At 47.7% G+C, this 23,562-nt stretch overlaps 1 protein-coding gene and 1 pseudogene across 1 annotated transcript; one reads left to right on the top strand and one right to left on the bottom strand.

Annotated features, from left to right (window-relative positions):
- Nucleotides 1-2,131: 2,131 nt before the first annotated feature.
- LOC128066985 (myeloid-associated differentiation marker-like) lies at nt 2,132-10,890 on the top strand (annotated as a pseudogene).
- Nucleotides 10,891-21,827: 10,937 nt separating this feature from the next.
- Nucleotides 21,828-22,716, bottom strand: LOC128066984 (myeloid-associated differentiation marker-like). Its single transcript, XM_052660112.1, has 2 exons — nt 22,158-22,716; nt 21,828-22,015 (listed from the first exon to the last, which is right to left on the bottom strand). Exons 1-2 carry the CDS (start codon nt 22,714-22,716, stop codon nt 21,828-21,830), a joined length of 747 nt encoding a protein of 248 aa, XP_052516072.1.
- Between the last annotated feature and the right edge of the window lie 846 nt (nt 22,717-23,562).

Raw genomic sequence — 23,562 nt, 5'->3', positions numbered from 1 at the left:
ATAATCCCCTGATGGCAAGAGGCTGACTGGGGCTCAGGGTGCTGGCCCTTCCACCCTGGGAGCCTCTCAGCAAATAGTCCCTTGGAAACAGGGCAGCTTTCCCTGAGGAGGGGGCGGGCTGGGAGGGCCCTCACTCCCCCCACACTGGACCCTGGAGGAGCCCCTGTGTGAGCAGGACTGCAGCCCTGGGTGGCGGGACTGTCTTGGGCAGGTGACCTGGGCAATTCCGTGGTCTCCAGGGTCCCGGCCACTCTGGCTACGTGTCCCTGTCACAGCCCTGAAACCCCTTCAGGCCCCTGTTCTCCTGTCTCAGTTCCAGTCCAGACCCCTCCTCCATGGGAAGGTTGGCTCCATGCCTGCATCTCTTCTGGGTCAGAAGACCCCTACTGGGCTGCCTCAGGGCCCCTGGGACCCTGGGAGCCCCCAGTCATCTCCACTCTGCCCCCCCCACCCCAGTCTCAGGTGCATCCTCAGGGTTGTCCCCTCCCAGGGGTCCTGCAGGAGCCTTCTCTTTCAGCTCCTGCCCTTAAAAGGTGGCTGATCATCCGTCCATCCTTACCCCATCCCTGGGATGCCCTAAAAGGCTCCATGTCAGCCTCAGACACAGCATCCTTGTTCATTTCCAATCCTTTCTTTGCAGTTTGGAAGCTGCTAACCAGTCTCCCAGGCCAGGAGATTCCTGCTCAGGTAGGACTTCTAGATCTTTCCACAGTCCCACCTGGATGGCAGCCCTGGAGCCCAACATTATGTTAATTTAGTCTGTGGTTCCTCAATGTCGCCCCATCTTGGAGTCATGCTGGGTTGCGGTCTCCCTTCCTCAATGAGGAAGCATCACATGTGAAGGCAAAAATGGGTGGAGGGGATTCATAACAGTCCCTACTCCCATGTCATCCTGTCCCCACGGCCTTGCTCTCACCCTGTGGCTCCTCCCTGGTCACCCCTGAAGCTTCCCTCCTCCGGGTCGGGCTGTGTCCCCTCAGACAGCAGCTCCTCCTAGTGATGCTGCGGGGAGGTGAGGCCAGGACACGTGTGCCTTCAGGTTGCTGTAAAAGGAGGCCGTGGCCCTGAGGATGTCTCCTTTGTCCCAGAGCCCCAAGTTTGGGTCCTGGGATCCCACCCACAGGCCTGGTTGACCTGCTGGGCTGTAGAACAAAGTGCTCAAACCCATAGCTTTTAAATTTTTATCCTGGATTTCCACTGCTACGCTTTCAACCTTAGGGAAGGCACTTGACTCCTGGTTTTCCCATCTGTAGAACAGGGTTAGCACAACAATAAACAGTTCCTTTCTGAAAATCCTTGGGGTCAGATATTCTCCAGAATTCAGAATTTTTCAGGTTTGACAGGTGACATGATACATATACTCTATAGGACATGACACCCTACTGGGGTCTTGAAAGCACTTTGTGATCAAACATGTTACTGTTTCAGCAAATGGACTTTTGAACATTTACACTAAGTGGAATAAGAAAGAAGGAAGGAAGTTTAGTCTCTCAGTCATGTCCTACCCTAGTGACCCCATGGACAGTAGCCTACAAGGCTCCTCCATCCATGGGATTTTCCAGGCAAGAGTACTGGAGTGGGTTGCCATTTCCTTCTCCAGAGGATCTTCCCGACCCAGGGATCAAACCCGGGTCTCCCATATTGTAGGCAGACGCTTTACCATCTGAGCTATCAGGAAAGTCCAACAAAACCATAAATGTTCTCCTGCCTGTTCAGCTCAGATTGGTACTAAACAATTTTTAAAAAATTATTTTCCTAACTTGAAGGTTTGTGACTGTAGAAAAAGACCACAGTATACTGTATTTGTGTAGGTATTGATGCGCAGCAAAAAGACATAAAACTGGTGGTGGTTTGAGGCCAGATCCAACCCAGCTGTGAGAAGAGACAAGTCTCCTGACAAGGCCAAAGGTGATGGTTGGGGAGAGTCATTCTGCAGCGGCTGTGCTCTTACCTGAGTGTCTGAGCCACTGGTTCAAACTCCACAGATCCCGAGCCTCAGCCCTCACAGGGCCCTGACCCTTTTCTGATCATCTCACTTAATCCACCTTCAGATCTGGATCTTTCTCTGAGGAGTCCTAAGTGAAGACCACTGCCTACTGGTGACTCTAACCTGCCAGACCTTCACAACACCATGTCTACCAGGGAGATAATCCCTGACCAAGAAGATGTGGACACCCTGTGCTGCTTCCTCCGCCTCCCGCAGGCGATCTCCGCGCGTGTGGCCTTCTCCCTGGTGGCCAGCATGGGCAACGAGAGGGGGGCTATAAGTAACTGGTGCCTAGCCATCTGGTGCCTCTGTTTCACCATGACCGTCTTCATCTCTATGTTCGAGTTCTGCTACGACGACTGCCACTTTCCTTTCTTCTGGTTCAAATTACCCATCACCTATGCCTGCTATGCGGCCCTCCTCTGCCTCTCGACCTCCATCATCTACCCTGCCTTCTACGTCCAGTACCTGCCTGATGGTCCTTCCCGAGACTGGGCCATCGCTGCTTCTGTGTTCCCCTGCATCGCGTGCGTGCTCTGTGCCACAGATGTGGCCTGCACATGGAAACACTACGAGCTGAGGAACATCCCCTGCCATGTGCACACCTTCCCAGGCCTGCTAAAGATTCTGGAGAGCGCTGTGGCCTGTGCCATCTTTGTCTTCCTCAGCAACACCTCCCTGTACCTGCACCAGCCGGCCCTGAAGTGGTGTTGGCCGTGTACTCCATCTGCTTCGTCCAGGTAGCCGTGGCCATGCTGCTGAGGCTGAGTGGCTGGGAGAACAGACTGCCCCTCCGGCTCCCCATTTTCCATCTGGGGCAGACCCTGCTCTCAGTCCTCTATGTCAGCGCTCTGGTCCTCTGGCCACTCTACCAGTTTGACGAGAAGTTAGGTGGACAACCCCACTGGTACAGCGATATAAGCTGCTTTGATGAGCTCACCGACTACGTCTGCGTCTGGGACCAGCGACTGGCTGTGGCCGTCCTGACAGCCATCAACCTGCTGATTTACGCGGCTGACCTGGTGTACTGGGCTCGCCAGGTTTCTGTAGGGACTGAGGACCAGCCCAGTACCCCTTAGTCCCTCCACTCACAGGGGGGTCTTTACAGAGCTCTGTGTCCCCTGATGCCCTCTTCCTGGCTCCCTCTCCCTCCTCATGCCCTTCCCATTCATCTTGCTCTCTTTTTGTTTCCTTCCATCCTTCTGCTCTGTCTCCTTCCTATCTTCCTTGGCTGCCCATGTCCTATTTTGCTTCTTTCTCTTGCTTCTCTCATCTTTTCTGTGTTTTCTGCTTTTTGCCCCTTTTCTGGTCATCCTTGGTTTTCTCGTCTCCTGTGTCCTGACCACCTCTCCCCATCTTCCTTCTTCTGATCCATCAGGACCTGAGACTCCTTCCTTCTCTCTTCACCGCCCCCTCCCGCCTCCTAAGGTGCTGACTCCATAGCACACAGCCGTCTGTGCAGCTGTTCACACCCTGGGCCTCAGGAGGGGCCTCATTGCCAAAGGGTGTTTGTCCCCCAGGTGCCTTAGTTGCTGCGTGTTTCTGGGGGTGGGAGTGAGGGTGGATAGTTAGGCATCGGGCCTCCTTTCTCCCAATAGAAGGGAGTGTATAGTGTACCTCCCCTTTAAGTAAAAAACAAAAAAAAAAAAAATCCTGGACGTCACTGATTCCCAAAGGGTGAGAGTCCTGAAGCAGAGATTTTGGATCCCTGGCCCCCGCCTGATGCTCAGCCTCACCTGAGATTGGCTCCAAAATTCTTCCTAGCTTACTAAACACTGGCTGCCCAGAGGGCACTATGGAGGAGCTGGAAGTCTTTGAGCAAATACTGAAAATGTATTTGCTCCACTCTTAATGAAGGTTGGAAAGTGGAACGAGCATAACACAGCATTATGAGCGTTCACCGAGTGTCTGAGGCTGGGAATGGATAATGAAGGGTTATATGCCCGGCCTTGAGGCGTTCGAAGGCTTCCTTCTGACCACCTGTTTCTGAGAGCAAGGACTGTTGTTTTGTGATAAGACTCCCTTTAGAGTTTCGCCAAAGCTATGTTATGGCTTGGGTGGTGGGAACTGTGTTTTATGCTTAAATGCTTTGATGTTTATCTGAAATGGCTATGTGCAAGTCTGTCTTATGCTCTATTCCCTGAAAATTATAAAACTACACAACTGAATAATAGACTTTGTCAGTCCACTAGAGGCTGTCCCTGAGTGTCCTTTTCAGAGTGCGGTTCTCCGAGCCTTACAACTGGCGCCCAACATGGGGCTCGAAGCAGCAGACTGATTTTGCAAAAGGGCCGCACTCCTGCAGAAGCGAGATATGCAGGATGGGACATCAGACAAGTAAAATTCCTTTTGTTCATCTCATGCATCATTTCTTGAAACAATACGGGGTTAATCTGCCTGAAAAGCAGTTAACTAGCTGTTACCAGACAGTGGTTGAATATAATCCATGGTTCCCGGAGGAAGGAACCTTAGATTTACAAACTTAGACCAGAGTGAAAAACAATGTTCTAAAAGCGTATAGACGGGGGGTAAAAATTCCCCCACAGTGGTGGGTAACTTGGTCTCTTTTACGGGCCTTTATGGAACAATTAGATGGCTCGGGAGGAAATTTAGAGGTTGAAACTGTTCGATCCCTGCATGAATGTGAATTAGAAGAGAAAGATATATCAGAGGTTTTAAATCAGAGAAATGCCATGCTAGAGCAAATTACAGACAAACAAGAGTCACAGGTGCTGAAAGCAATTAAACAATCAACTTTGCCAGAGGTCCCTGATCCGCCTTTATCTTGCTTTTTGCGAGCTCATATTAACAAGCCTCCAACACCAGCCTTTCCGCCCGCTGCAACGCTGTCCGCTGCTGCTACTGCTCCCCTATTTCCTAGCATTCCTCCTCGGGACATGCCTCTTTGTGCGTGGGCTTTTCCGGTCCAGTTTAATAATCCTCAACCTGGACATAATCAATGGCAATCACCTGATTTTGGTTTGCTCACTCAATTCAAAAAGGCATGTATGGTATATGGACCTACCTCACCTTACTGTATGGAATTTCTTAGGGGCTGGGCGGATCAGTGGCTTCATGCAGATTTTTTTACAGTTGCTAAAATGGTTATGACTCCACAACAGCTACTACAATGGCAAATGTGGGTCACGGATGAAGCCAAATTAATCTTGCAAGAACAGCAAAGCAAGGGAAACCCTGCTGGACTAAATTTTGAAATTCTCACTGGCACCGGAGCTATGGCTGAAACTGCTGCACAATTACAATTTGGGCAGCCGCCCATGTTATACTAGATTAAGGAAGTAGCTATCAGAGCATGGGCTAAAATCGACAGTTCCACCTCTGATGGATCTTTTGTAAAAATATTGCAGGGACCAACTGAAGAATATGCTCAATTTATTGGTAAACTGAAGGAGGCCATTGATCACAGTCTTAAAGATGCATCTTTGCGAGAAATCATTTTGAAACAACTGGCTTTTGATAATGCTAATGAAGATTGTCAGGCTATTATCAGACCTATTAGGGAGCAAGGACGAGTTATGGAATACTTGAAAGCCTGCAGGAATGTGGGGACAACATAAAACTAAAATAGCCGCTTTAGAAACCTTAAACGTTTCCCAAAAATCTAAACTTAAATGTTTTAACTGCGGCAAGCCAGGACACAGGCAGAAACAATGTTGCTTGCCTCGACAAACAGGTCTTTCTCCTGACAAAGGAGGGGCTGTTAAAACTAAGCCCCTCACTGTGGTTTTGATTTGCATTTCTCTAATAATGAGTGATGTTGAGCATCTTTTCATGTGTTAGTTAGCCATCCGTATGTCTTCTTTGGAGAAATGTCTATTTAGTTCTTTGGCCCATTTTTTGATTGGGTCGTTTATTTTTCTGGAATTGAGTTGCGTAAGTTGCTTGTATATTTTTGAGATTAGTTGTTTGTCAGTTGTTTCATTTGCTATTATTTTCTCCCATTCAGAAGGCTGTCTTTTCACCTTGCTTATATTTTCTTTTGTTGTGCAGAAGCTTTTAATTGGAGCCGATTATACAGAGTGAAGTAAGCCAGAAAGAAAAACACCAGTACACTATACTAACACATATATATGGAATTTAGAAAGATGGCAATGATGACCCTGTATCAAGACAGCAAAAAAGACACAGATGTGTATAGCGGACTTCTGGACTCAGAGGGAGAGGGAGAGGGTGGGATGAATTGGGAGAATGGCATTGAAACATGTATACTATCATGTAAGAATCAAATCACCAGTCTATGTCCAATGCAGGATATAGCATGCTTGGGGCTGGTGCACGGGGATGACCCAGAGGGATGTTGTGGGGAGGGAGGTGGGAGGGGGGTTCATGTTTGGGATCGGATGTACACCCGTGGTGGATTCATGTCAATGTATGGCAAAACCAATATAGTATTGTAAAGTAAAATAAAGTAAAAATAAAAATTTTTAAAAATAAAAAATAAAAAAACTAAGCCCGTGAATGCCGCTCTAGATTTGATAAACAAAGTAATGCTTCACCCATTCAAACACCTCCTTCAGGAAACTAGAACAGGCGCTCTCCTCTAGCCCCATTAAACAAGGAAGACGACCAAATATTACTAAATTAACAGTGGCTACCAGACATAACACATGTATAGACATTCCTACTCCCCAAGATATTAAATTATAAATGGTAAATAATCCTATAAAAATCTTAACTGGATATTTTGGCCCTATACCAAAAAATACTATAGGCCTCCTATTGGAACAAAACAACAACAGCATACGTGAGATAATTATACATACTGAGATCATTGATAAAGATTCATGGGTAAAATTGCAGTAATGTTACATGTGACTCACAACTTGTATTTACAAAAGGGTGACAGATTTGCTCAGCTATTGCTATTACCTTATGTGCCCCCACTTAATAGAAAAGCAGACACCCGAACAGGTGGCTTTGGGAGTACCAACGTTACTGCAGCCCTTTCTACTGTTATAAAAGAAATCAATAGGCCCATGTTAAAATTAAAAATCAGAGAAAGAACTTTTGAAAGAATGTTAGACACTGGGGCAGATGTTTCATCATAAGAACAGAGGAATGGCCTTCGAATTGGCCTGCAGTTTTAGCCTCACACCAGTTGGTGGGAATAAGAACTGCAGATGCAGCTCAAACTTATGTTCGTTCATCTTACTTACAAGCCCTGGGCCCTAATCAGTTAGTCGCTTACACTAAACTGTACATTGCCCCATTACCATTAAATTTGTGGGGAAGAGACTTTCTACAACAAGCTCAAGTGACTATACAATTAAATGAAACTTTTTCTTAGGGGTCACTGAGATAAAGCCACTGAAGTTAGAATGGAAGTCTGATAAACCTATCTGGACAGCTCAGTGGCCCCTATCAAAAGAGAAACTGTCTGCTTTGCATACTTTGGTGGCTGAACTACTACAACAAAATACAATAGAAACTACTCAATCACCATGGAACTCACTAGTTTTTGTCATTAAAAAGAAATCAGGTAAATGGAAAATGCTAACAGATTTAAGGAATATTAACACTATAATGATTCCTATGGGAGCATTACAACCAGGACTCCCAAGCCCTGCTATGGTCCCTAAGGACTGGGCTATTATGATTATTGATTTACAAGATTGCTTGTTCACTATACTTTTATATCCGGATGACAGGCAACGCTTTGCCTTCTCAATACCTTCCATTAATAATCAATCCCCTGCTCAACGGTATCAATGGAAGGTCCTGCCCCAAGGTATGATGAACTCCCCTACGGTCTGTCAATTTGTTGTTGATAAAATTTTGCAGCCCATCAGACAGCAATTCCCTGAGGCATATCTCATTCATTACATGGATGACATTTTGTTGGCTTCTCCCTCAAAATCTCAGTTAAGTTTATTAGGTAATGAGATCATAACTAATTTAACTAATCATGGGCTGCTAATAGCAAAAGATAAATTACAACACCATTCCCCTTTTAAATATCTTGGATATCTTATGGACCGGTCGACTATAAATCCACAGAAACTTTCTATTAGAAGGGATAATTTACAAACACTTAATGATTTCCAAAAACTTTTTGGGGATATTAATTGGCTATGACCTACCTTAGAAATTCCCACATATGCTTTACGAAACTTATTCAAATTATTAGAAGGTTCCTCTGATTTAAATAGTCCCCAACAACTTACCCCTGATGCTAAGAAAAAATTACAACTGATAGAACAGAAAATTCAACAAACATTTGTTTACCATATTAATTACAATCCCCCTTTTCAGATATATGTCTTTGGTACTAAGATATCTCCTACTGCCATTATAGTGCAGGATAATTACCCTATTGAATGGGTATATCTCCATTCCAAACAGACTAAATAAATGCATTGTTTCCTATATAGACTTAATAGGGAAAATCATTTTTCTTGCATGCTCTCGCTTGTGCGCTATAGCTGGATATGACCCTGCTCAGATTTACCTACCTTTGACACAAACAAAAATTGATAATATTCTCCAGGTGTCCACTACCATTCAGATAGCCCTTGCTGATTATTCAAGGAATTGTTGGCCAACCCACCTAAAGGAAAAGTATGGAATTTCTTACAAAATACTTCCTTTATCATCAACAATATTGTTTCTAAACACCCTCTCATAAATGCACCTAACTATTTCATAGATGGAAATAAGGCAAGATGGGCAGCCATAATAGGTCCCAACATGCAAAAGAAAATTAGAAGTCCTTATCAATCCATTCAAAAAACAGAATTATTCACATTATATTGTTTACTGACTCTAATAAAAACCCCAATGAATGTTTTAACTGATTCTCGCTACGTGGCACATCTTTTCCCATCTTTGTAACAGCTCATTTTATATCCAATGAAAATGATCTTATACATTTGTTCTTATTGATTCAACAAGAAATAAAAGCTAGACTCTATCCCTTCTTCATTACTCACATTCGTGTTCATTCCCATTTACCAGGACCCCTCAATTTAGACAATGATTTGGCTGATCGCCTCATTGCCCTTATATTTTTTTCCCCCGAACAAGAACATCAGCTCTTCCATACTAACGCTAACAGACTACACGTTCAATATAAGATACAGTTACAAACGGCTAGAAATATTGTTCGGGACTGTGCCACATGTACCCCCTTTCATTTGACCACTGGTCCCCAAGGGACTAATCCTAGAGGCTTACAAGCAAATGAATTATGGCAAGCTGATTTTACACATTACAAACTGCCCCCTTTTAAATTGTCACTTGTAGTCATGGACACCTTTTCCAGCTTCATCTGGGCAGTTCCCGCCACCGCCGAGACTGCTAAAGCTGCCCTCACAGCTCTTCTGCAGTGTTTTCAGTGATGGAGATCCCTGTCTCCATCAAAACAGACAATGGTCCTGCTTTTACAGCCAATGCTTTTCATGATTTCATACATCAATGGGGTATCTGCCATCTTACTGACATCCCATACAACCCTCAAGGTCAAGCCATCATTCAACGGGCCCACCGTACACTCAAGCTCGTTCTTAATAAACAAAACAGGGGGAATAAGCTAAGGGACCCCTATGGACCTAAAGCCATCTTGCCTATAGCCCTTTTAACAATCAATTATTTTAATTTGCCTCTACACAGTCAGGAGACACAGGGTTAAATGTCTTAATCAATGGCGGCCAGGAACACTTAAGTTCCTAGGCAAGGGATATTATCTTGTCATTTTAGATGATGGAACCGAGCAGTGGGTCCCACTCAGAAGAGTCAGAAGACGGATAGACCTTACTCTACACCCCCCGACCGGTCACAGCACTAAAACGGAAATTGCAACAGATGCCTTCTGAGCCTCCTTATGACAACGTATCTTGGAAGAAAAAGTCATCTGTGCCAGGGATGGACTGGTCCACCTGTAGAGGAAGGTTTAAAAAAAGTCTCCATTCACGCCAACGTGACTTTTGTTAATTGGGGGCCTCATGCACTCTTTGTGAATTGCTCAGAATCACAAGAAAATAATAACACCTGCCAATGGTATAATGTTTCAGCACCACATTTTAACAAACACAAGCAGGACTCTGGCATCAACGTGATGAACTTTTGAACTGGTACAACAGAGGTCTTTCACCTCCCAGACCCCGGATAATCAGTCCTGTCCTAGGGCCTGAACACTGGCATCTTTGAAAAATTCCTGCTTGCTTGTCTCGGTTTAGCATCTCATATGCTTATGCACATGTTTCCATTCCACAGAATTATACTATTGAGTATAATTATACTGGTTGTGTTCGTGCCTAGGTAAATGCGCCCTATCTTTTTGCTATTGGACAATTCAGGAGTGATGGCTCAGGTCTGTCCTGTACTGAGTGTCGTTTGTATACTTGTTTAAAGCATCGTGTGCCAATTAATGTTACTAAAGACAATGTTTTTTTTAGTCCGGCAAAGGACTGATTTGTGGGTTCCAGTTAAGATTTCTGAACCTTGGTCAGATTCCATGTTGTTGTCTTTTGTTCTGAGAGAATCCCTGAAAAGAAGCAAACGTTTTATTGGCTGGATTATAGCTATCCTAGTGGGTATTATTTCAGTTGTAACTGTTGGTACAGTTTCTGGAATGGCATTGTATAATTCTATTCAAAATCATGATTTCATTACTGCTTGAAAAAAGGATTCTCGTGATCTCTGGGCCCGGCAAGCTCAGATAGATCAACAAATACAGATCACGTCTACCTTCAGCAGCACGCCCCTGTGTTATATAAACCGACTTCTATAACACACTATCCGCTAGTACTTCCTTTCTAAATCCAAAAACTTGGGTACCCCGTAGATGGCTGCTTATGCTCTGATCTGTTTCTTGTTTGTTATTGTTCTGATAGGATTCTGAACGTTATGTGCTCGAGCCACCGCCGCCCAAAAAGCAGCAGTAACCATGGCTGCAGCAGTCCTTGCTCTTGAGGAAAAAGGGAGGAAATGTGGAGGAGTTGGAAGGCTTTGAGCAAATACTGAGAATGTATTTGCTCCACTCTTAATGAAGGTTGGAAAGTGGAATGAGCATAACACAGCATTATGAGCGTTCACCGAGTGCCTGAGGCTGGGAACGGATAATGAAGGGTTATATGCCCGGCCTTGAGGCGTTCGAAGGCTTCCTTCTGACCACCTGTTTCTGAGAGCAAGGACTGTTGTTTTGTGATAAGACTCCCTTTAGAGTTTCGCCAAAGCTATGTTATGGCTTGGGTGGTGGGAACTGTGTTTTATGCTTAAATGCTTTGATGTTTATCTGAAATGCCTACGTGCAAGTCTGTCTTATGCTCTGTTCCCTGAAAATCATAAAACTACACAATTGGATAATAGACTTTGTCAGTCCACTAGAGGCTGTCCCTGAGTGTCCTTTTCAGAGTGCGGTTCTCCGAGCCTTACAGGCATCTTAAAGGAATTTGGGATGACTTCCATGCCCAACCAATCTCTGGAGAATCAAAAAAGGAGCTGGTGAAGAAGCCCAGGGACTTGCAGACACCTGTCTGCAGTGTTGGTGAGCGGCAGCGATGTGGGCCTCCTGCCTCAGTGATCAAAACAAAAGGTCCTGCCTCTGCAGGGAGAAGAGCATGGCCAATGCAGCCTTAAGGTGATGTTAGCCTGCGATTATTTTTTTCTTTCTTTTTGTATCTTCTGGTCAGGAGGCCAAAACTTATTGGGTGACTTGTTCTGAAAGAGAAAATTTCTTTTCAGAATTTCTTAGGCAGGTGGTTTGGGGGTGGGGTTGGGGGTGGTTGTTGCTGCTTCCATTATCAAAGGAATTGCATTGCTTGAGTGTGAGGTCACACGTGTGTGTGTTTCTTTGTACCTGTTGCTTTCTGCTGCTGCTTTCTGAGTTTCTGGAATCAGGTAAAATAAATATATAATTAAAAAATTTCTTCTGGATCTTTTTGTTTCCAGCAGCCCCTGCTGTGAATCATCTGGAAAAGGCTTGTACTTTTTCTCACATACATAATGTTCTTTTAATCTCAGTATAAAGATAAAGAGCATCCTCAAAGGCTCAGCAATAAAGAATCCATGGGCAATGCAGGAGACAATGCAAGAGATGCCAGATTGATCCCTGGGTAAGGTAGATCCCCTGGAGAAGGGCATGGCCACCCACTCCAGTACACTTGCCTGGAGAATCCCATGGACAGAGGAGCCGGGTGGGCCACAGTCCATGGGGTCACTAACAGCTGGACATGACCGAAGCCACTTAGCATGCATATAAAGATGAAAGGGGGGAAAAAAAAGAAACAAAAACCACAAAGCAAAATCCACATATTCTAATATCCCATATATACCTAGAACTCAAAAGAGTCCTAGTCAGTTTTCACCCTCACCCAAATCTATGTTCTTGAGACTCACTCCCACTGACTCTCCACCTCCACCTGGACCAGAGCCTAGGGATGTGGCCCAGCCTGTGAGGCAAGAGGCTGGGCCCCACCCCAGTGTCAACATCCTGCCCGCTACCTCTTAAAGGGGCCATGACAGCACCTCAAGGCCTCTCTTTAAAGATGTGTACCAGTATGGATGTTCAGTGCACCTGTGTGTGTACGTGTGCGTGCTCATGTCAGTTCAGTCGCTCAGTCGTGTCCAACTCTGTGAACCTATCAACCACAGCATGCCAGGCCTCCCTGTCCATCACCAACTCCCAGAGTTTACCAAACTCATTTCCATTGAGTCGGTGATGCCATCTAACCATCTCATCCTCTGTCGCCCCCTTCTCTTCCTGCCTTCAATCTTTCCCAACATCAGGGTCTTTTAAAATGCGTCAGTTCTTCGCATCAGGTGGCCAAAATATTGGAGTTTCAGCTTCAACATCAGTCCTTCCAATGAACACCCAGGACTGATTTCCTTTAGGATGGACTGGTTGGATCTCCTTGCAGTCCAAGGCACTCTCAAGAGTCTCTTCCAACACCACAGTTCAAAAGCATCAATTTTTTGGCACTCAGCTTTCTTTATAGGCCAACTCTCACATCCATACATGACCACTGGAAAAACCATAGCCTTGACTAGACGGACCTTTGTTGACAAAGTAACGTCTGTGCTTTTTAATATGCTGTCTAGGTTGGTCATAACTTTCCTTCCAAGGAGCAAGCATCTTTTAATATCATGGCTGCAATCACCATCTGCAGTGATTTTGGAGCCCCCCAAAATAAAGTCTGACACTGTTTCCACTGTCTCCCCATCTATTTGCCATGAAGTGATGGGACCAGACGCCATGATCTTAGTTTTCGGAATGTTCAGTTTTAAGCGAACTTTTTCACTCTCCTCTTTCATTTTCATCAAGAGGGTCTTTAGTTCTTCATTTTCTGCCATAAGGGTAGTGTCATCTGCATATCTGAGGTGATTGATATTTCTCCCGGCAATCTTGATTTCAGCTTGTTTCCTCCAGCTCAGCGTTTCTCATGATGTACTCTGCATAAAAGTTTATGTGCCACCCTGCAATGACACCAACAGCCCTATATAGTAACTGGTGATGAGAAATACACCACAAGGCTTCTCCCAGTCGCAGCCACAGAGCCTCAGAGCCCAGCATCCTAGTGTCACCAGGGCCAGAGGGGCCAGACAAGCAGAGCCGCGGGGGAGGGGAGGGGAAGGCCCCCCCCTGCTGCCCCTCACTCCTGTCCTGGGAGGAAGCATGTGATCTTCACCCAGGGGCTGGATGGATGGAAGGCAAGGACTTCCAGGAGGTGGTCCCTGTGGCAGGAAACTCTGAAGAAACAATGAAATAAAATTCCTATTTTAAGACAAGACAAGAAAAATTTAAATTGAACATTAAACATTTTTGGTCTGTCTGTTTCAGATTCTTCCCTCTCGTCTCGTGTGCATATTTCATCTGCATTGTGCCTAAACCAGACCTCTTCACGGGAAGAAACACCCATTTCACCACAAGGGTGACATGTTCTAGAGGAAGCCAAGTAACTCCTTAGAAGACAGCACTGCTACCTTCCTTAGGACCTGATTAAGTCTCAAGCTGTATTAGCTGTGCTCTGCCTTTTTTAAAGGTTCCTGCCTTGTTTCTTGTAGTAACAGATGTGTGATTAAGTCTGTGATGAAAAATACTGGTGACTAGGCCTCTTGAAATGATTCCTATAATATATATATAGTTTATCAGATCCGGGATTGTAATGCAGTGACTGTTCCCACATGGCTCAGCGGGAACGAACCTGCCTGCTAATGCAGGAGACTCGGGTTTGATCCCTAGGTCTGGAAGATGCCCTGGAGAAGGAAATGGCAACCCACTCCAGTATTCTTGCCTGGAAAACCCCATGGACCGAGGAGACTGGCGGGCTATAGTCCATTGGTCTCAAAGAGTCAGAGGCGACTTAGCATCTAAACCACAACAACAGCTACAGATATGGGAATAAGCAGCAGGAAGGAACCATTTGCTCAGGACTTGGGCCCAGACCACCTCTTTTCTGGGAGTCTTTTTTGTCCTCATTCGGTCCGATGACTTTAAGATTCCACTCATCAATAAATATTCTTGTTCACCAAGTGTGTGTGCGCCAGGCCCTATTCTAGACACTGGATAGAGAGCAGGGAACAGAAGCAAGAGTTCCATCCTCATGGAGCTTGCACTCTAGTACAGGAGACGTGCACACCAACACATAACACCAAGTCATGGGTGATAAACGCCACGATAAAGGGAACACAGGTGAGAGGAGTTATTGGGGTGCCTGTGGCAGCTGAGGGGCAAGGCTGCTCCGTGGGTGTGACGTTTAAGAAGAAACTGAGAGAAGAGTGTAGGCCGAGTGAGGACAACTCCCCAGTTCCTGTCTCCAGAGCTGATCTCTACTGGGATCCAGAGTCATATACACCCGCCTCCTGATCTCTCCCTCCGGATGTCTCGGGACACATCACACTCCATATGTCCAGTCCCACCTCCTCAGTCCCCCACTCCCAAGACACGCTGATCCTTCCTCATCTTTCCCATCTCAGCCAATGGCACCACCTTCACAGATGCTCTTCACAATATGCTGCTGAACCCACCCACTCTTCTTCATCTCTCGACCACCTGGTCCAGATCCATCCATCCCCTCACCTGTACTCCTGCCATAAGCTTCTAGATGCTTCCTCTATTTCCATCCTTTCCCTCAAAACTGGTTTGGAGTGAAGTTAAAGTATGATAGTCTGAAGTTTTCTGTTTGCTCCCTTAGGATGGAACACAGACTCCACAACACCACCCACCTGCAAAGCCCTGCAAGCTCAGACCCCTTTCTACCTCTCCAGACTCCTCTCCTCCCTCCAGCCATTGACAACTGTTTCCAGTTCTCTTGGTCATCTCAGAGCCTTTCACCTTATCTGTCTACACACGACCCTCAACCCTGAACTGAGACCTGAGCTCAGCCGGGCTCACAGTAGTCCTGGGCTCAGGCTATGCTACTCTAAGCCTCAGTTGCTCATCCAGAAAATGGAGATAATAGCTCCTGCTTTTAGTCATAAAGGCTGTTAACTGCACCCTCCAGAGAACATCTCTGGCAACATAAGCAGAGAACAAATGTACTGGCAGGATGCTGAGTAGCTTGGAGAACTGCTAGAGGGAGGGACCAGCCTGAGAACAGGCTCAGACCAGAAATGAGGGTGCTGGACAGCCAGCTCACAGCCAAGGGCACTTGGTCCAGGCACCGTGGCCACTGGAAGCACACACTGGATGCTGCTGCAGGCCCTGCAGAAGGAATTCTGGGCTGTCTTTGTTTCCATGTATACCTGTTCTTTCTTATTGAGGGTCAGGCCCAGTCTCTCCCCAGGTTGCACACATGATGGGATTGTCCTCAAATATGGTGATGAGGTCAGGTCTTCAGTGATTTCCCTCCATGGAGACATCCATCACAGAAGGTCAAGTGTTGTTAGGATTAAATGGGACAAAACACGACTCAGTGATTCTCAAATATTCACCAAAAGGCAGCAGGGATGGAATACATCCCAGTTGATAGGCCCAGGCTACAGTCTGAGCTGGAAGCACTTGTGTTCATTTAAGAAACATTTGCCGTGGGCCAACAGGGCAGGTATTGACAGAAAAGTTAAAAGAGGTGTCACACACAGCACACACGCACGTTAACCACTGTTCTGGAGTTTTTGCTCCTCCCAGCAGTCCATGAACTATGCACTCAGCGTCCCCACAGACACAGACACACAGCGGGTAACTAGACCAAGGTCACACAAGTAGGAAGTGGCAGCGCTGGGCTTTGAACCCAGTCATGTGGGTGCAGGATCTTATACTCTGAGTGTCGTTAATCTGCACCTTGTATTCCAGAAAGATAAAACAGCCAATATGCTTTTAGCACCAACAGTCCAGCGCTTCCTTTGTGGCTCACCTGGTAAAGAATCCACATACAATGTGGGAGACCTGGGTTCGATTCCTTGGTCGGAAAGATCCCCTGAAGGAGGGCATGATAACCTACTTCAGTATTCTTGCCTGGAAAATCCCCCTGGACAGAGGAGCCTGGAGGGATACAGCCCAAAGGGTCGCACAGAGTTGGACATGACTGAGCAACAAAACACACCACCAGTCTGACTTATTATCTCTATTTCATTTCATTTTCAGGGATATTATTATTGTCATCCCCATTAACAGATGATGAAAGTGAGGCTCAGAGAGCACGTTATGTTTTTTTCCTAAAGGTCACACAGTTACTCTCTGAGAGAGCCTGGGTTGAATACAGATCTGTCCCCCCAAAGCTCAGCAAGTAAAAGAACCTCAGGAAGTGCTGAGCCCCTTCCCTCTTCTCTCCGATCCGGGTATAACCTCCTGGCTCCTGTCTGTCCCACTCTGGCTGCAGTACCTCATCCAGAGGTCCTACAGCAGCACCCCTATCTCAGCCAGACTACTTTCTGTTGGCAAGCCAGCCAGAAAAGTCCAGAGAGAGCACGGAGACACTTCACAGGGGTTGATTAAAGCCCCCTTGTTTCTTCTCAGCTCACTTGCCTCCCGACAGGCATCTTTAGACAGGAGCCAACCACACAGACAAGGGCCGCATGATCGGCCGTCTGCACTGGCAGCCGGGGAGATAACCAGGTGCCTGAGACCACAGGAGGGAGTGGCCCCAATTCTCCCCACTCAGAGGAGGACTGAGGAAGGCTGATTCTGTGATTTTTCCAAGAAGCTGGTCCAGGACCTCAGAATGGGAACATCTGTGCCTGGGCTCTGTTCTGGATGTGGATCAGGCCACAGTCTAGGGAGTCAGCTAGAGTCACCATGTGCAGAGGAGGCTCGGGGCAGCTGAGGAGGGAGCCTCTGGCCACTGCCCCAGGAGACAGGGAGCCCAGGACAGGCAGAGAGCAAGGGAAGGGCCTGAGGTTTGGGTACTGGGAGGTCTTCTCCATCAACTGTGTGTGTTGAAGGGCTGGGGGAGGCCCTGGTCACCAAGTGGGTGGGTTTCAGGTCCCCAGCTCCCCCTCCCCAGACCTCTGGACCCAAGGCACCTCCTTTCTCTCTGCCTTTGGAGACAGGCCTGTGTGGGCATCTCTCAGCTCCTCCCCCAGCCTGTCTGCTTTGGAGTCAGAGCAGATGTGACTGTGAATCCAGTCGCAGACCCAGACCTGCCTCCCTTCACTCTGGGCTTCTGTTTCATCTTCCCCTGCTATGGTCAGCTCTCTATATGCCCAGCAGGAAGGAATTTCCATTTCCTAAGGGAAACAGAAGCTCCCTAAATAGGGCAAGAGCATTCGGGCTGCTGAGTTGGACTCTGAAGAAGTGGAAAGTCAAGAATGTGCAGAAACAAAGGAGTCTTGGAGACCTCTGATGTGGGGGCGCCTGGAAGCAGTTTGTGTTTTTGACAAGAATCACTGGAGAGTTGGACCCCTGGAAAGTGAGTAAGGAAACTCATGTTATGAAAGAGAAACATGTTCCCCACCAAGCAGAGGTCATGGGGAAGGAGGGTCTGTGTAATCAGGAAGGATGTGACCAATAAACAGGACCCAGCAGCCAAGAGGAAGCAAGCAGAGAGGGTGGCCAGAGGGGAGGGAGCCGGCTGCCATCTCCACCTCTGAGTCTCCAGGACTGGCAAGTCCAGGTGCCCCGGGAGAGGGGGGCTGGGAGGGACCAGGGGTCTCTGGCACCCCTCCCCCCTCTAGCAGATGAGGAAACTGACTCAGCAGCAGTGAGTGCCGAGTGTCCCCCATCCTCGGGGGGACAGCGCAGGTTTGTGCAGAACAAGGGTGGACAGGGCAGAATCCCAGCCTGGAGGATGCTGCTGCCACACTTGTCACAAGCAGTGTGCGATTGTGGACAGACTGCCAGCCTGGGGACAGGGCACCTGGGTCCTGACTCTGACTCTGCCACACACAGGGTGACTCTGGACAGGTGCTGCCATCCCTGGGGTCCAGCTGTTCCTCCTCTATGACGAGAAAACTAAGTGTATCTCAGTCATGTCTGACTCTTTGTGACCCCATGGACTGCAGCCAACCAGGCTCCTCTGTCCGTCAGATTTCCCAGGCAAAATACTGGAGTGGTTGACAACCCGTCTCCAGGGGATCTTGCCAAGCCAGAGATCAAACTCAGGTCGACCTGCGTTGCACGAAGATTCTTTACCATCTGAGCCACCAGGGAATACCCTAAGACTAGAAGGTTGGACTAAATACAGGATCATTACTCTTTCTTTTGAGGGCCACAGCGAGGGGACTGGAGCAGCCTTGGAATTGTGACAAATGGCCCTTAACCTCTGAACAGGAGGAATTAACTAGCTGCCCCCATGAACCACGAGGCTTGGACAGCAAGGCCCTCAGGTGAGCCCAACCTGGACAATTCTTTTACTGAAGCACAGAGTCATTGCCATCCTCTCAGGAAGTTAGGTCCCAGGGTTGTATTCAATTTGATTTAGCAAAACATAAGAATCTGAGGTTTCTGCACTAAGACTTGCAGAGGTCAATGCATACTTGCTTTTGTGGGTAAAAAATTAGCCAAAAGTCAGACAACCGAAGAAAGAATTGGAAACTTTATTGGAACCAACCTGAGAAGTTTAACTGGGGAGACAGTCTCTCAAGAAGCTCCAAGAGCTGTTTTGAGGAGATCAGGGTTGGAGGTGAGTGTTTATATGATTTGAGGAAGGACATGAAACCAGCCCACGTCCTGGTAGAAGGTTACTTCACTCAGGAAGAACAGATATCATGGTTCATGCTTTTAGTGCTTCCTAAGCATGGACAGATGCAGGAAACTGGGTTCAAAGCAAAGTCTCCTGAAAATATCTAGGGATGTGAGGGCAGGTTCGCCAGTTTTCTCAGAGTACAAAGTACAATCTTGACCTTTCTCATGACTTCTTTTCACGGTGGATTGTAGATCAGTGAATTGCAGCAGCTAGTGACTTGATTCTTGTAGAACTGGGTGGTGGGCAACATTCTTTATCCCACAATCTATTTGTTTCCATCTTAATCTCAGTCAAGGTTTGGGAGGAATTTTCCCAGGTCAGGTGAGGATCCCACTGATTGGCCACTCGATGTGCAATTCTTCTTCTAGTTCTGGTAACAGGACCCAAATCCCCTGGAACAATTGTCTTACTTGTCTGTCAGGCTTCAGAAATGGTTCCCTCCTGTTGCTTCTTCCCATATTTCAAGTCATGGATCTTATAAAACTGTAAGGTCACCTGGTCATCATCATGTTTATCAGAGGCTCAATGACACATTTGTTAACGCAAGAAACAACACTCTTGTAAAGTGGTAGACTGCGAGTAATATGGCTAGTGACATTACTAAGGTCATAGGAGGCAGTGTCATATAACATCACAAGGCTGGGGTTAGAAGAACGGAAACAGATCTCTCTATTGGGTCAGGTGTTTGTGCCCGTCGGGAGGTCTGGTTGACACTGCAGACGCACACTGCACACTTTAGGGCAGGGAGGAGGTCACAAGAGGGAGAGACAAACTATGTTTAAATTTTTCTTGTCTTACCTTAAAAAATGAATTTTATTTCATTGCTTCTTAAGATTTGCCTGCCATGGGAAACATGTCCTGAGCCTTCCCCATCCACCCCACCAGCCTGTGGGTGAAGAGCTCATGCTTCCTCCCAGTACAGGAGCAAGGGGCAGCAGCAGGGGGCCTTCCCCTGCTTCCCCCACCACCAGCCGCCACAGCTCTGATGCCTGACTCCTCCAGTCCCGGTGACTCCAGGACGCTGGGCTCTGGGGTTTGTGGCTGAGAAAGGAGACTAAACACAATACTGGTGGCTTCCTGTCCGCCAGTTATTATAAAGGCTGCTGGTCCAAATGCACCTGTGAGCACAGACGCACAGGCACATACACAGACAAACACGTGCTGGGCGTGCTCGCAGGGACACACCGTTACATACAGTCAACTGGGCTCGGGTCCTTTAAGAGCTAAGGGGACAGAAAGTCTAGTGTTGGGGACACAACTGCTTTTTGTCTTGGACTGGGCCATGCCCCCCGGGCCCGGGGAAATGTGGGAGTGTGGAGACGTTGGGAAGGGCTCCCAGAGATGAGCATTTGGGTGAGAATAAAAATCTGCTCCATCCTTCCCAGCTCAGAGAAAATTTGGGGGCAATTAGCGTATGTCAGGTTTGTGGGTTTTTTCTTTTATCTTTGTATTGAGGTTAAAAAAGAGCATTACAGTTGTAAGACAAAGGGCAAGGCGTCATCTATGATTGATAGCAAGGTTGATGGTATCCAGAAATTCCAGACAATTTAAAAAATCCATGTGGATTTACATTTATTTAGATCATATTACGTGTGAGTCCTGGAGAAGCAGGAGGCAGCATCAGAAAACAGCTGACACATAGAAACACATGTCTGTGCAACACAAACTCAAGCAACACAGTTTCCTCGACTGTGGCATCAGGAGTGCCCGCCCATCCAACACCACCCATCAACAAGTTTTGAAAAGAAACTTGGAAAAATATAGTCAACCAGTAATTTTTGCCCTTGAGACAATAAAAGTTAAGAAAAATATAACACCCGGGCTAACATCACCTTTAATGCTGGCAGTGGCGATGCCCTTCTCCCTGCAGAGGCAGGACCTGCGTTTTTGATCCCTAAGGCGGAAGGGCCACATCGCTGTCCCTCACCAACTCTGCAGGTAGGTGTCTTCAAGACTCTGGGGTTCATTCACCAGGTCCTACTTTGATTCCCAGAGAGTAGTTGGGATGGGGAGACATTCAGGCTTTGCTTCCTTTAAGATGGCCTCTGCTGGCAGTGGGTTTTCAGTAACCTTGGAAAAATTCTGGAGCCAATGTCAGACGGGGCCAACCACCAGCTGGGGCCTAGGGACCAGGGTCTCTGCTTCAAGAACCCCACCCAATGGAAGTTACTGACCTGCACAGACTTCTGTTTAACTTAAAGGAGTGGTGGACTGTATACCCCATCCCCTGGGAGAAAGTGGGCCATACCCCTTGGTACTCACCCCCAACCCCAACCTCCTTCCAACACACACACACCAACTAAGGCACCCCCAGGCAGACAGACTTGCTTTGGCAACGAGGCCCCTCCGGAGGCCCAGGGTGTGAACAGCAGCACAGAGGGCTGTATGAGGTGGAGTCAGCACCTTAGGAGGTGGGGCAGAGAAGGAAAGGGTCTCAGGTCCTAATGGATCAGAAGAAGGAAAATGGGGAGAGGTGGTCAGGACACAGGAGATGGGAAAGCCAAGGATAACCAGAAAAGGGGCAAAAAGCAGAAAGTGTAGAATAGATGAGGGCAGCAAGAGAAAGGCAAAACAGAATGTGAGCAAACACACAAAACAGGGCAAAGACAGCAGAAGGAGTGAAGGAATGGAAAAGAGAATGAGATGCATGGGGAAGGATGTGAGGAGGGAGAGGGGAGCCAGGGAGAGGGCATCAGAGGACGTCAGAGCTCTGTAAAGAACACCTCTCATTTAGAAAGTGAATTTTTAGTCCCTACAATAGCCTACAATAGCCTCACAGGCCAGGTACTCAGTGTCAGCCACATCAAGCAGCAGCTGGATAGGACGGCCACAGCCAGCCGCTGGTCCCCGGCGCACTCCAAGCAGGTGCGTCTGTTGCTGCAGCTCACGTCACTGGACCGCTGGGGCTGCCCATCCAGCTTCCTGTTGAACTGGTGGAGCTGACAGAGCACTAGGGCAGAGGAGCACAGTGAGCACCCTCTGCTCAGACAGGACACAGGTAGGGAACAGAGCTTTTTGTCTTTGACTCGATCAAACCCCTTCACTGTGAAGTTCATAGCTCGTTCCAGGAGGAAGCATATGAAGTCCACCACCACGAACTAGGGCTGGCTGATGCTGATACTGGTGGGGGCTGTTGATGACGGTGATGAAGAACCAGTTAGCATAGTTCTCTGGCCCTCCTGAGCAGGCCTGGGAAGGCTGGCTTGAACCAGACCATGCCTCCAGGCTGGATATGATGCAGAATGCTTCAGTGGCATAGAGTACAGCTGCCACGAAGGCGAATGCAGTGGCAGTGATGACCCTGTTTTGGGTGGAGCTTGGAGGCAAGAACTTGATGTATGTGGCGCCGAAGATGATGGACATTGAGACGCAGAAGATGAAGAAGTAAAAGGCATGGGCACAGAGAAAGCCATCCCAGGAGAAGGGGAGGCGGGACCGGAGCCCACAAAACTCCCCTATGAAGATGGTGAAGGTCACGATGAAGCAGAAGCACCAGATGAACATGCACCAGTTAATTACGTCCCCCTTCAGAGTGTCCTCACTGGCCCCCAGCGAGAAGGGCACACAGGTGGAGAGCAGCTGCCCCAAGTGGAGGAGGAAGCCCACGATGGGCTTGGTGTCCAGGCCTGAGGACGGGCACATGGTGAGCATGGTGGTCAGGCAGGTCACCGGCACCGGATTGTAACCTTGCCTGTTTCTCAGCTAAAGGCTTATGAATACTTAAACAGAGTTTGATGTTCTGGTTTCAGTTTTGCTTTGCCAATTAAGCGCTGTTTCTGTCTCAGTTCTTTTTCTCTAGAAAATATATGACCACTGACCCAGTAGAAATGATGTGCTGATCTGAACAAAGTAAGGACCACACTCACCTTCTCAATCCAGCAAGGTGGCCCAGGGGTCTCCCAAAATAGAAGCACAGCGCACCCCTGGCACACAGCCTGCGGCCCCTTAGGTTTCCCTCCTCGTATAAATCCCAGCTGAGACTTGCTGTGCTGGGGGTTGATTCTTCTGGGCAGTGAAACACCCTCTTCCGGCTTCCGTAAGATAAAGCTGTTTTTCTTAAACCCAAGACTTAGCTCTCTGTATTGGCTTCTTCAGCGACAAGCAGCTGGGCCTGACTTGGGGACAATGAGCATCCAGGCAGGGGTCAGGTCCCCATGTCTCCAGCCCCTCCCTTTCTTCCTGGAGCAAGGAGCAGAGTGCCACTGGGAAGAGTGCCAGCTAGTCCCAGCGAGGAGTGGAGTGCCAGCTAGTCCCAGTGAGGATCTATAGGTCTTTTCCAGCAGCTGCCGAACTGCTAGTTTCAGGAACTTGCCCTGTCCCTCCCCACACCTTGCTCACAGTGTGCTTTCACTTTCTGTTAAGAGAAGGAATCCGGCCTCTGAAGGAGCACCAAGCTCTTGACTGAGTGAGTAGAGGGGTGTGGGTCCCAGGAGCCCCCCTTCTCACCTGTTTGGGTGTGTTCTTTGCTCTTTGAAACTCTGGGGCCAGTTGGACACT

Source organism: Budorcas taxicolor, chromosome 21 (genome assembly GCF_023091745.1).
Source record: "Budorcas taxicolor isolate Tak-1 chromosome 21, Takin1.1, whole genome shotgun sequence".
NCBI classification, from domain to species: Eukaryota; Metazoa; Chordata; class Mammalia; order Artiodactyla; family Bovidae; genus Budorcas; species Budorcas taxicolor.
Note: the sequence above shows the minus strand (reverse complement) of the source record. Positions and strands in the feature narration are given on the sequence as shown.

Coding starts and splice junctions, on each gene's coding strand:
- LOC128066984 (XM_052660112.1), bottom strand. CDS start 22,716: ATGCTCACCATGTGCCCGTCCTCAGGCCTGGACACCAAGCCCATCGTG. Junction 22,016..22,157: donor TCAGCCAGCCCTAGTTCGTG/GTGGTGGACTTC, acceptor CCTCTGCCCTAG/TGCTCTGTCAGCTCCACCAG.